Source organism: Tauraco erythrolophus, chromosome Z (assembly GCF_009769465.1).
Source record: "Tauraco erythrolophus isolate bTauEry1 chromosome Z, bTauEry1.pri, whole genome shotgun sequence".
In the NCBI taxonomy this organism is placed as follows: Eukaryota; Metazoa; Chordata; class Aves; order Musophagiformes; family Musophagidae; genus Tauraco; species Tauraco erythrolophus.
Window position 1 is genome coordinate 14,055,901 of NC_141496.1, and position 13,643 is coordinate 14,069,543.

Below are 13,643 nucleotides of genomic sequence, written 5' to 3' on the forward strand. Positions count from 1 at the left end.
ACTGCTGAGGTTCATGGGGCTGGCATGGCTGCAGAGGAGATAGGACCTGGGGGAAGCAGCTACACAGACACCAGGTCAGTCAAGACAGAGCAGGACGAGGTGTGCTGGAGCTGGGACTCCCCTGCAGCCCGTGGTGAGACGGGAGCGGCCGCACTGCCACCTGTGGAGATTAACAGTGGAGCAGAGATCCACCCACAGCCTGTGGAGAACCTCACGCTGGAGCCAAGACCTGAAGGAGGTTGTAGAGACTGGTCTCCGTGAGCTGCTGGAGACTGACGACGAGGCGGAGAGGCATCTGAAGCCCATGGAGAACCCCACGCCAGAGCAGGTGGCAGCTCCCTAAGAGGCCGTGACTGTGGGGAAGCAGCCCGTGCTGGAGCAATGTGATGGCTAAGGATTGCATCCTGCGGGAAGGACTCGCGTTGGAGAAGTCTATGGACTGTCCTATGAGGAGGAGATACATTGCAGCAGGGGAAAAGAGTGTAAAGAGTCCTCCTCCTTTAACAAAGGAGCAGCAGAAGGAAGGTGTGACGAACTGACCTGCAAACCCCCATTTCCCGTTCCCCTGCGCCGCTGGGGGAGGAGGTGAAGCTGGGAAGAAGGGAGGGGTGGGGGAAGGTGTTTTTAAGATCTGGCTTTGGTTCTGGTTATCCACTCTGAAAGAACTGTTAACAAATTAAATTGATTTGTCCCCAAGCCATTTTGCCCAGGACCATGGTCGGTGGGTGATCCCTCTCTGTTCTTATCTCAACCCTCAGGCCTCTTGTCACATTTTTCTCCTCTCCACCTCACTGAGAGGGAGGACTGAGCGAGCGAAATTGTGGTGGCTGAGCTGTCAGATGGGCTAAACCATGACACCATCACAAACAGTTTCAGAAACATCAGGTTTTTATCCTGAAAAACAGATGGCATTTCTCAATGCTGGCTAAACTATTAATTAATGAATGTTTTCATATGAGACTAGGTCTTCTGGAAAACGTTCAGGGGAAAGGCAAGCTAAACCATCTATCCTCAGCTTGTGGTACTCAGAGGAATTAAGGGATTCAGACTCAACTCTTCCTGCAACCTCTTCAGAGCAGTGACTGCTGGACTTCAAAAGTCATCACATCAAAACCATCATGTTTTTCCCCAGAGGCTGCTTTCAATCCGAATTAATTCATGATTCTATATTTTCAAAGTTTCATTTTGGGTTAGGGGGGGAAACCAAACCATAACAGTATGTTTCTGATACGAGTGTTTTGCCAAAAAGAAAGAATTCCCAAGCCTGTATCTAGCAAAACATTGTTCCACAAACCTCCAAATCAAAGTAAACCTCAAAAAGTTTGTAACCCAAATGAAAGGATCACTTTGAAACATATTACCAAGCTGAATTTAAAATGTAATTTGAGGTGTATTTTTTAAATCGTTGTTGCATACTAAATACTTCAGAAGGCATAATGAAGATCTAGCACCTCATTTTCAAGTTCTCATCCTAATGAAAATTGCAATGAAAACTAAAAAAGCACAAGACAAACCAACCAAAGGAACTACTTGTATCGTCATATCTTGTTTTGCTTACTGACTCTGTATGGCCATAACGTGTTTCAGTGAAGTTTTGCCAAGTTGGTCCCCACTGGAAGAATTACTTACAAAATCCCTGATCTTCATGCCTGTGAGACTGACGCTTCTGACCTCAAGCAATGGTCTGTCTCTCTAGGCAACATGACAAAGGGTTATCGATGCTTGTATAAGATTCCAAAGTTTCCCCTTTCATCTACATCACAGCTGTCTACATGTTACTTTTTGTACATTGCCAGGATACTTCTGTAACACACTGATTTTCCAAAGCTTCTGAAAGCTTCATACTTCTCAACAGCAAGGAACACACTTTGATACTGACAGGCTGGTCTGGAAAAGATGTACTTTACAGACACTCACCTCGGTGCTGAGTTCAGGCTCAAGAGTGAAGAAACATCAGTCTGTAGCCTATTGCAGACTGAGATGTGCTGGCCAATAGACATCCATGCACTGCTTTACGCACTTTCCAATACTGTTGTCACTCAAGGATCAAGGTGCTAGAGCACACGCACACTGCATGCACTTCACCACCTCTCCCTGCACACTCCACAAACGCTCTGCGTTTTGCCTCTTACAGATTACGTGCATGTAGTGATAGGACAAGGGGCAATGGCTTTAAATTGAAAGAGGGAAGATTTAGATTAGATCTAAGGAAGAAATTTTTCACTCAGAGGGTGGCGAGGCACTGGAACAGGTTGCCCAGAAAAGCTGTAGATGCCCCTTTCCTGGAAGTGTTCAAGGCCAGGCTGGATGAGGCTTTGGGCAACCTGGTGTAGGGGAGGGTGTCCCCGCCCATGGCAGGGGGGTTGGAACTAGATGATCTTTGAGATCTCTTCCAACCCAAACCATTCTGTGATTCTATGATTCTACGATTTTACGCAGCTCCCTACAGCATCCCCTTCACATTCAGGCAGTTTGTCTCTTCTTCCTGTCCCTGACAAGATTGGTTCAGCCTTATCCTCTAGAACTAGAAACCTAAGCTATGGTAGTGCTAAAAAACAAAGCACAGTCTGAACCGCAGGCTACTGAGAAATGTAAGACTACCAGCTCCAGTGTTAGAAGTGCTCTTTGGAATGAGGGATACCTACAGGTGTTTCAGGCTTCAATTTAAAGCTCTGGCTAAGGTTGCATCTATCCTACCATTTATTTCTGAAGTTGCAGTGCAGTTCTGAAGCAAATCTTCTTGTTCTCCCAACCTAATATCAGTTGGTTTGATTTGCAGAGCAGTTTCAGTGGTCTGATTTGCAGAGCAGTTTCAGTCCACTGGACCTCTATTCCATTTACAGGAAACTAAAACAGAAGGTCACATCCAGATGCATACCAAAGGCAAACTAACTGCTAACGAGATCCAAGCAGTGACTAGATATTTGGATGGCTTCAAGCTGTTTGAATGACAGAGATGCTCAGTTCAAACAACCAAAAAACAAAAATATATAAGGCCCTAAGACGCCTCCGCATCAACTTTTAACTTCCTGATTCTCTCCTCCAAAAATCCAAGTGACATCCATAGTATTAAACTGATTCTTTCAGAGCATTATGTCAGTAAGGTGTCAGATTGGCTCATCCAGTTTCTTACCAGACATGTTCATATACCAGTGCTCTAGTGCAGTTCTAATGACACCAAAACTAGCCCAGAAGCCCAGTAAAGGTCACATCACTTACCAGGCCATTGCAAGTGCTGATCGCTGCTGTCCCGCTCCCAGAACCTGGCTGCAACACTGAGCCAATGAAGTGGCAAGGAACTCCCAAGCGAGTTGTAATCTTCGCACTAGTGTGGTTGCCACGTCTTCTTTCTACTACGTAGTTACGGGAAAGAAATTCCATGTGGATCGTCAAGTTAAAAAACAGATCCTTCTCCTCATGGTTAACTTTATAATATACCACATTTTCCTTTTTGCTGAGATCTCTCTTCTTCCTCGAGTTTGAGATGTGATGGCGTAAATTAAAAGAAAGAAAATGCCCACTTGCATCTACTCTTGCTGGATCAACCACGTGGTATTCTGGCAACGTCTTGATAAATTGCTCTGAGAGGAAGGGGAAAAGAAAAGAAGCAAAGCTAGGGTAAGTGCTAGCCTGTTCAGATTCTGAATGATTTAAAAGGAAACTCAAAAGTGACAGCAATTCACCATACCATCCAACCCACAGAAAAGCAGGCAGTGCACAGACCACCGTGTAATACAATCCTCATTTTGGCTTTCTACTCTCGCATTATAACACTCAATTTAGAAGCTAAACACTCTTCTTTACAAATATTTTGTCATCATTCATATAAAGAATTTACTTTCACACATGCATCCTTTCCCAGTCCCACAAAAGCTGGGAACCATCTCTGTCCTAGGTCCCCAGCACAGGAGGCTCTGATCAAGGGGCAGTTCGCGCAGGCAGGGCGCGTCAGGGAGGGCGCCGACCCGGGACGTTTGCTGTTCCTGGTTCTCAGGACAACATGGCCAACACCCGCCTTAGAGCAAGGGCTGCAGCTTCGGCCGCGAGGTCTGCACCGGCTCCCCCTGCGGCAGTCGATGCCTCCGTGCAGACGGAACAGCCAAGGGGAGAGGCTGCGGTGCAGACCCTGGCCTGCAGGCAGTGCCTGGATCCTACTTCTAGGGCAGGCACCGGCCCTGACTGCAGAAGGTGCATCCAGGTGGAGGAGCTCCTGCGGCAGGTGGCTGAACTGCAAGAGGCTGTCAGGAGGCTGAGGGACATCAGGGAGGCTGAGAGGGAGCTGGATGCTTGGTTCCAGGCACAGTCTGCACCTGAACCGCAGCAACCAGTGCACCAACCAAAAACCCCTCCACTGACACATAAGGTAAGTAAGAAAGCAGAAGATGCCAACAAATGGGAAGTTGTACGGCGCAGCAGGTGCAGCAGGAAGAAGCAGCAGCTTCCCCAGAACCCCACGATACCCCTGCAGAACCGCTTTGCCACTCTGCAGACCGAAGAAGTAAAACCTAGCACCTCGGGGGAGGCACTGGAAAAAGACGAGGCAGCTCAACCAACAAGGGTGGTAACTAGCGCCACCAAGAAAAAAAGGCGCATGGTGGTAGTGGGTGACTCCCTCCTAAGAGGTACAGAGGCACCCATCTGCCGACCCGATGCGCTGTCTCGGGAGGTATGCTGTCTCCCCGGCGCTCGTATCAGGGATGTTACTGAGAGAATACCTGGCCTCATACGGCCCACAGACTATTACCCACTACTGGTGTTTCATGTGGGTGCCAGTGATACAGCTGTCAGCAATCTGAAAAACATCAGAAGGGACTTCAGGGCCTTGGGTGCAGCAGTCAAGGACTCTGGGGCACAGATAGTGTTCTCATCAGTGCTTCCAGTCGAGGGGCAGGGACCTGCAAGGGCCAAACGTATCTGGCAGGTTAACTCATGGCTCAGGGACTGGTGCTACAGCCAGGGCTTTGGGTATTTTGACCATGGGGTAAATTTTGAGAAGCCTGGGTTGCTAGGGGCAGATGGCGTGCACCTAACCGAGAAAGGGAAGAAGGTGCTTGGACAAAGGCTTGCCAGACTTGTGCAAAGAGCTTTAAACTAGTATTGCCGGGGGAGAGGGCGCACAGTTCAGCCCACTGCTGTCAGCATGGCGCCAGTGCCAGCACCAAGGGTCCAGAGGCTGAGGAAGGATCACAGGTATGTTCAAATGAACTTATGCTGCCACCCAAGAGAACCCCTGTCGCTCCAGCCAGCGAGTCGGCTTTGTCGGGAGCCCAGCTAAAGTGTATGTACACCAACGCACGCAGCATGGGAAATAAACAGGATGAGCTGGAGATGCGTGCACATGAGCAGGGCTACGACCTTATTGGCATCACGGAGACGTGGTGGGACGACTCCTATGACTGGAGTGTCAACATGGAGGGGTATAAGCTTTTTAGAAAGGACAGGAAGGGGAGACGAGGAGGGGGTGTCGCTCTCTACGTCAGCAACCGGCTGGAGTGCGTGGAGCTTCGCCTGGGGTCAGAGGACGAGCTGACAGAGAGCTTATGGGTCAAGATTAGAGGACAGGGACGGATAGGCGATGTTACGGTAGGGGTCTGTTACAGGCCACCTGGCCAGGAGGACAGAGCAGATGAGGCGCTTTATAGCCAGATAGGAGCAGCCTCGCGGTCACAAGCCCTGGTCTTCATGGGGGACTTCAACCACCCTGACATCTGTTGGAGAGACAATACGGCAGGGCACAGGCAGTCCAGGAGGTTCCTGGAATGCGTGGACGACAACTTCCTCCTGCAGGTGATAGAGGAGCCGACACGGTGGGGTGCCATGCTCGACCTTGTGCTCACCAACAGGGAGAGACTGGTGGGCGATGTGAAACTTAAGGACAGCCTTGGCTGCAGTGACCACGACACGGTGGAGTTCAAGATCCATGGGGCAGCAAGGAAACCACTCAGCAAGCTCTGTGCCCTAGACTTCAAGAAGGCGGACTTCGGCCTCTTCAAGGACCTGATGGGCAAAGTGCCGTGGGAGGCGGCCCTGGAGGGACGAGGGGCCCAGGAAAGTTGGTCCACATTCAAGGAGCACCTCCTCCAAGCTCAGCAGAGGTGCATCCCGACGAAGAACAAGTCGGGCAAAAAGAGCAGGAGGCCTGTGTGGATAAGCAAGGAGCTCCTGGACCAACTGAAAATGAAGAGGTTAGCCTATAGAGGGTGGAAGCGGAGACAGATAGCCTGGGAGGAATACAGAGAAACTGTACGAGTGACCAGGGATCAAGTGAGGAAGGCTAAAGCTCTGAAGGAACTGAATTTGGCAAGGGATATAAAAAGCAATAAGAAATGCTTCTATAGGTATGTAGGGGACAAAAGGAAGTCCAAGGAGAATGTAGGCCCCCTCCGGAAGGATACTGGTGCTCTGGTCACCCTGGACATAGAGAAGGCTGAGGTACTCAATGAATTTTTTGCCTCAGTCTTCACTGATAAAGCCTCTTGTCTTACTGCCCAAGCTGTGGAAAGAACTAGCAGGGACTGTGAGGATGAACCACCGCCCACTGTACTTGAAGAGCAGGTTCGGGAACATCTGAGGAACTTGAAAGTGCACAAGTCCATGGGACCTGATGAGATCCATCCGCGGGTCCTGAAGGAACTGGCGGATGAAGTTGCCAAGCCACTGGCCATTGTATTTGAGAAGTCGTGGCGGTCTGGCGAGGTCCCCCGATGACTGGAAGAGAGGGAACATAACCCCCATTTTTAAAAAGGGGAACAAGGAAGACCCGGGCAACTACAGGCTGGTCAGCCTCACCTCTGTGCCTGGCAAGGTCATGGAGCAGATTCTCCTGGGAACCATGCTAAGGCACATGGAGAGCAAGGAGGTGGTGGGTGACAGCCAACATGGCTTCACCAAAGGCAGATCGTGCCTGACCAACTTGGTGGCCTTTTACGATGGGGTGACAGCATCGGTGGACAAGGGTCGACCAACAGATGTCATCTACCTGGACTTGTGCAAAGCTTTTGACACTGTCCCGCACGACATTCTTCTCTCTAAACTAGAGAGGCATGGGTTTGATGGATGGAGCACTCGGTGAATAAGGAATTGGCTCAATGGCCGCACTCAGAGAGTAGTGGTCAACGGCTCGATGTCCAAGTGGAGACCGGTCACGAGTGGCGTCCCTCAGGGGTCCGTGTTGGGCCCGGCCCTCTTCAACATATTTGTCGGTGACGTGGACAGTGGCATGGAGTGCACCCTCAGCAAGTTCGCCGATGACACCAAGCTGTGTGGTGCCGTCGACACGCTGGAAGGGAGGGATGCCATCCAGAGGGATCTCGACAGGCTGGAGAGGTGGGCCTGCACCAACCTCATGAAGTTTAACCAGGCCAAGTGCAAGGTCCTACATCTGGGTCATGGCAATCCCAGGCACAAATACAGACTGGGCGGAGAATGGATCGAGAGCAGCCCTGAGGAGAAGGACTTGGGAGTACTGGTGGACGAGAAGTTCAATATGAGCCGGCAATGTGCTCTTGCGGCCCAGAAGGCCAACCGCGTCCTGGGCTGCATCAAGAGGAGCGTGGCCAGCAGGTCGAGGGAGGTGATTCTCCCCCTCTACTCTGCCCTCGTGAGACCTCACTTGGAGTATTGCGTCCAGTTCTGGAGTCCCCAACATAAGAAGGACATGGACCAGTTGGAGAGGGTCCAGAGGAGGGCCACGAAGATGATAAGAGGGCTGGAGCACCTTTCCTATGAGGACAGGCTGAAAGAGTTGGGGCTGTTCAGCCTGGAGAAGAGGAGGCTCCGGGGTGACCTTATAGCGGTCTTCCAGTACCTCAAGGGGGCCTACAAGAAAAATGGGGAGAGGCTGTTCAGGAGGGCCTGTTGTGATAGGACAAGAGGTAATGGTTTTAAAATAGAGGGAGGTAGATTCAGGTTGGATATTAGGAAAAAATTTTTTACCATGAGAGTTGTAGAACACTGGAACAGGTTGCCCAGAGAGGTGGTGGATGCTCCATCCCTGGAGACGTTCAAGGCCCGGTTGGATGAGGCCCTGAGCAACCTGATCTAGTTGGAGATATCCCTGTTCCTTGCAGGGGGGTTGGACTAGATGGCCTTTGAAGGTCCCTTCCAGCCCTAACGATTCTATGATTCTCACACATCCAGAAAGCTGACCACCTGAAGTAGGACAGAGTCTTACAAATACACACGACTGAAGACAACATTATGAACTGGCTCAACAGGCTGTAGCAACAGCGCCTCAGTAGCACCAGCTTTAGCAGATGTTGCAGAAGAGGAGAGAATTTTAAAGAGGGGTTTGAAGGGGAATGATGTAACCATGCCCTTTTGTATAAAGGGTTCCAACCAGGGTAAGGTGGGACACCTTATCACTTGTCAGGATCTAGCAGGGAAAGAAAGCATTACCGGCATTCTTGTCTCCTGCTATGATACAGAACAAACAACACCTGTTCCTAATTTTTTTTTAATTAGTGTAAAACTCAAAAGTCTCAAGCAGATAACAGAAATCCACATAAAACACAGTCCCTACGAGCTCATACCCTAAGGGCCAGATCTTCCACTGACATACTTGACTTCAGCCCAAGAAGTCACAGTCTGAACCTATTTCGTCAAAAAGAAAATGTGAGGATACATTTCATTCCAGTTCTTCTTTCCCCAGGGCTGTACTTCGTTCCCAAACTCCCAGCCACTTACACATAAAGTGATTACACCTCATTAATTAATTAAGCTGGTTAAAAAGCAATTAGCCTGCTCCAGGTACTTCCAGAGTAATTTACTCCTCCGAAGACTGGTAAGACAATCCTTTTAAGAGACACTTCTCTCTCCACTCCCTGCATCTTCAAAGCCACACCAGATAAATCATGCCCAGACAGACAGCTGTCTGGATTCATCCCCTTCAGGAAAGAATATATCTCCTTTGTCCTCATTAGCTGCAGTATGACACGTGGCTGCTTGCGTTTCCTCAGGCCACAGACCCTTGAGACACATTCACTGAAATACTTCCAAGAAAAAAAAAAACAAACAAAACAAAACACAGAAAAAAAAAACCAAAAACCATTTCCCAGCACATATACAAAAATACATGAGAAATTTGGCTTTGTCTCGGTAGCATCTTTATTTCAGAAGGAAGTTTACTTTCATACACAGATTTCTTCATACGCAACCTTTCCACCAGCCTACAACGACTTTGTGCCTTTGCAGGACAGACACAGCAGTGGGCTTTTAGATCTTCGCAGTGGCAGGTCCTGACAATATGGAGACTAACACCCACCACAAGTTCTGAGAGACACCTCTTGCCCTTGTCCACATAAGCACAGCGGGGACTGAGACACCGGAAACTCAGTCCACACCTTCACGACCGCAGTTTACACAGCTTGTAGACAGTACAAAAGGTGTCAGCTGCCTGACAATTTAGCAGTTGAAGCTACACCGAGGTCCCCCCTTCCTCATACTCCAGAGGGAAGCAAAAAACGAGCACGGGGAAGAGAAGAGAAACAAACACCCAAAAACACGGCTTACCTGCAGACGCTGAATTATAAGACTTCTCAGAAGTCCCACATCCCGTATTGTGCTTAGCAAAGACAGGCTAACAGAGAACGCCGCAAGAGCAGGCCCCCATTTCTGTGATTTTCAGCACAGCTCACGAAATAATCAAATTAAATACCTGAAGGAAAACTTACTCGTTTGCTGTCACAGTGCAGTTTCCCTCTGCTTGATGTCTTGAGATTAATTTGTTGTGGCTTAACTGTTAAGGTGCAAGACCAAAGACTTGCAGGTTTGGACTTCAAACCATTCAAGGAAGTTTTTTATTTCACCACTACAGTAATTAGCATGTAGAGGTTAAGGTAAATTAGACATCATCAGCAGCAAAAGAGAAAATAATGCCTAAGCATACAGTGGCAGCAGGATTGTCAAAGCAGAGAAGTCTAACTTCTTCCACCCACTCCTTCAATACTTATTTCTGAACACTAGTCACTGGAGAAGGGATTTATGCTGCAATAATAATATACAGTAATACAACTGGAGAAAGGAATTATTTAAAAGTTTCCAAAAGACGAGAGGGAACAAGATTACAACACAAAGTTTAGCAAGACGAGGCTAAAGATATTTTTGTATGTCATCACCATCGGTTTTGTCTAGACTGTTGAAGAGGTCAGCAAAGGCAATCCTACCAATAACAGAACAATTTACTGAGCTCCACACTAAGCCTAACATACTGCTTGATCTTTCTAGCTGGAGAAGAGTCTAAAACAGAGACAAGAGGTACAATTTTGTTGATACCTTTCTGCCCTTCTAGGAAAGACTAACACTCAACTAGAAGCTAGAGGCAACAAACAGAATAACTTAATACATGCAACCCACACTGCACAAGAGTAAGTGTTGTATTCTTCAACACTGACTGTCTCAGTTTTCCTAAAGTAATAATTCATATTAAAACACCACAGGTTCCCATAAAACTTAGTGCCAGCAAACGTTAAATGGAGAGAATCTATCTCAGCATCACCGACAAGCCTTGGAGCTGGCATGTCACGGAATCCTCCTCGGCCACCTAAACTACTCTCTGCTCCAGGAGAGCCCTGCCTGTAGAGTGGCACCGCTCAGGATTTAGAGACCAGGAAAGGGAAGACTTCCTTGGGCAGCTTGTGTAGCTCCAGAGAATGCTCCATCTTTCCACAACTGCAGCCTGACCACACCGGTTTGCATCGGTGCCACAAGCAAGACCAAAACATCACACTGAGCAGGACACGTTCACGTCAGTACTCTGCCTTGCAACCATGGTGTTTGCACAGGCCCTTCTGGGCACATGGGACAAGCAAGGTTCAGGCCCTTCCCGCTTGTTTGACAGGTTTAAGAATTGTTTAAGTGGCTGGAGAAATCTTCCCTGCAGGCTCTCTTAATTCTGCATCATTGAAAACATCTGATAATATTCAAAACCACTGCTATCTGTTCTGCTCCTCTGTGGATTCAAACTCATCACACATGGCACAGAACTGTTTATATTAAGAACGGCTGTACACAAAGTGAATGAACTAGGATAAAGAGAAAAACACACACGGTCTGTCACACATGACAGGAACAGCATGATGTCTTTTAGACAGAGAACGTGTTTTCTGACAAAACTCCTTTAAAATGTGACACATCATCATTTGCCATTGTTTCATCTCCATCTTCGTAGTTCATCTACATCTGCCCCTCAGACCCTCTGGCTTCTTTTCAAACAATTCCTTGGGATAGGAAATAGAGTTGCTCATCTCTGGAGGAAGTGTACTCCCGAGCCAAAGAAAAGCTCTGTACCCAAGAAGCACCCTGAGCTGCGAAGCCCCGTTGCAGGGAGCAGGCCTTCAACACTCAGCAAGGGCATCCTTAACTGTCCCATCCGCCACATTCCTGGATGCGGAGGGAGCACAACACTTAGCAGCCACTTCAGCTACCTGTGACAAATTTTAGCACTTCGCAAGTAGCACTGCATTCGATCCTCCTTTGCAAAAACTTAGCCAAATTTTGAACTGTACATTTAAACAAAGCTATTCACAGACTACTAGAAAAGCCTAGGTTTTTCATGCCTAGAAAGTTAAATTAATTTTACATTAATTTCCAAATGCCTGATAATTAAACAGCTACTACGTGCTAACACAGCCATCCCTGTTCTGTCTCATGTAGAGGCGCAGGAATGCAACGATTGTTTGCATTCACTTTAAATGAATCCAGCAGGAACTAACTTCAGATAACCGTTAGCTTTTCAGGCAGCTTGCTTAACCACTTTTCCTTTCCACGACCTCTGAGGGGCACAGAAGGTGTTCTCCTCTGTGTTCAGACTTTCCCACTGACAGCTCCACAGCTGTTGATTGCATCAGGAAGGTTTTCAGGAAACAAATTTCCTCCTACAGTTTCGGGTCTTTTACCACCAGGCAGAGTCTTTCAGCTAATCACAATTTTTCTCTTTTGGGAGCTGCTTCTCTGATTTCCCTTAAACAGGCAACAGGATAAAATTCCTGAGTTACACTCCTCCAAGGACGTGTGCAGCCAGTACCAACTAGGGGGATGAAGTTAATCTGCCTGAGGCAGCAGCCTCAAGAGACTCCTACTGTAGACGAAGCCTCGCTTTTAATTTACCATCCTCATTGAGTAACTCACAGCGGGTTTTACACCCTGATAACACCGATCCTGCAGTACAGAAGCGATCATTTGTTTAAAACCATCAAAAAAAATCAGGAGAGTAAACTTTTCCAGTTTATGAGCACAAAACGATTCCGGTGTTTAGAGAGCTGCCTTTTAACGAGGAAGACGACCACAAAGCGAGATTTAGCAATACTTTCCTCCACACGGTGCAACTCAGTGACTTCCAAAAAGCAGCAGCAAGGCACAGCCAAAACTCTGCGCTTTCACCCCAAAACTTTACATCCCGGCGCAGCTCGCCCCGGGAGGCGACACCAGACCGGGGGCGGCGGGGGGCCCGAGGCGCGGCTCGCTGCCGCTCCCGCTCCAGCAGCGCCGAGGAGCCGCGGCTCCACCGGCTGGAAGCACACCGGCGGCGAGGCGGCGGGAAGCCGCTCTCCCCCGCGCCGTGCCCGGGGCACTCCCCGCACCCCAGCTCGCCCGCTGCCACTGACCTTGCCTCCCGTCCGGGAACAGGGAGCCGCCGGCCGGCGGGGCCCTGCCCGGGCAGGGCGCTGGGACGTGCAGGACGAGGAGCCAGAAGGAGACGTGTGCCGCCCAGCTCCGCGGGACACATGGCATGGTGCGGGCGGGGAGCGCTGAGCGGGGCGCCGCGACCGCCGACGCCTAGCCGGGCCGCGGCATGGCCGGGCGGCGGGGCAGCGGCGGAGCGGCCTCCCGGCGCCGCTCGCTGCAGCGGCTCCGCGGGGCCGCCGCGGTGTCCGGTTTCTGCCGGCGGAGGAAGGAGGGCTGCGCGGAGGGAGCCGCTCCCGGGAGCCTCCGCCTCGGAGCCGCCGGGGTTAACGCGCCGGAGCGAACCGGGCCGGGCCAGCCGGGGTGGGAGGAGAGGCCGCGAGCGGGGCCTGCCGCCCCCCCGCCCTCCACAGCGGCAAAGGTGGGGCGTTCGCCCCGGCCGCCGCGGGGCGGGCTGTCCCGCAGGAGGGAGCCTCCCCTCCGCGGGGACCGCCGCGCAGGGCGGGGGAAAGAGCCCGCCGCGGCCTCGCAGCCCCGCGGCCGCCCCGGCAGCGCTTTCCCCTCGGGCTTGTGGCAAGCGCGCCCGGAGGACGCGGGTGTGCGGGCGCGTTCCGCCGCTTCCCGCCCCGCCGCGGCGGCGAGGGGCGGTGTGGGACCCCCCTGCCGCGGCGAGGGGCCCCGCGCAGGTGGAGCCTCGCAGCCAGGCTGCGTGTCCCCCGTTTTTGGGGTTTAGTTGGGGCTCCTTCGGGATGTCACCTCTGCGTAGCGGGAGTTTCTCACTGCCGTGACTGCCCTCCATGTGTTTTCCACCAGGGATCCGCTCACACCGCCTCTGCCGAGGTGACCGCCGGCTGCCGCTCCCCGTGCCAGCGCAGGCGGGTACCCGGGGCACTGCTTCGGCCGTCCTGTCCGTGAGACCTGGGCTGAGGCTTAAAGTTGGCTCTCTTGTGTGTTTCTTGGGTAGTTTTCTGGCACCCTGCGCTTAATTGCGCTTATTGCTCTGCTCAAACTTGCCCAAAGGC

At 50.7% G+C, this 13,643-nt stretch overlaps 1 protein-coding gene across 1 annotated transcript in view; it reads right to left on the reverse strand.

Annotated features, from left to right (window-relative positions):
- The window catches only part of ADAMTS12 (ADAM metallopeptidase with thrombospondin type 1 motif 12), a 200,016-nt gene extending 187,287 nt beyond the window's left edge, over positions 1-12,729 (reverse strand). The window contains 2 exon segments of the mRNA XM_086629244.1: positions 3,220-3,581; positions 12,603-12,729. Of these exon segments, the coding sequence (XP_086485370.1) occupies positions 3,220-3,581; positions 12,603-12,729 (489 nt within the window).
- Positions 12,730-13,643: the final 914 nt, after the last annotated feature.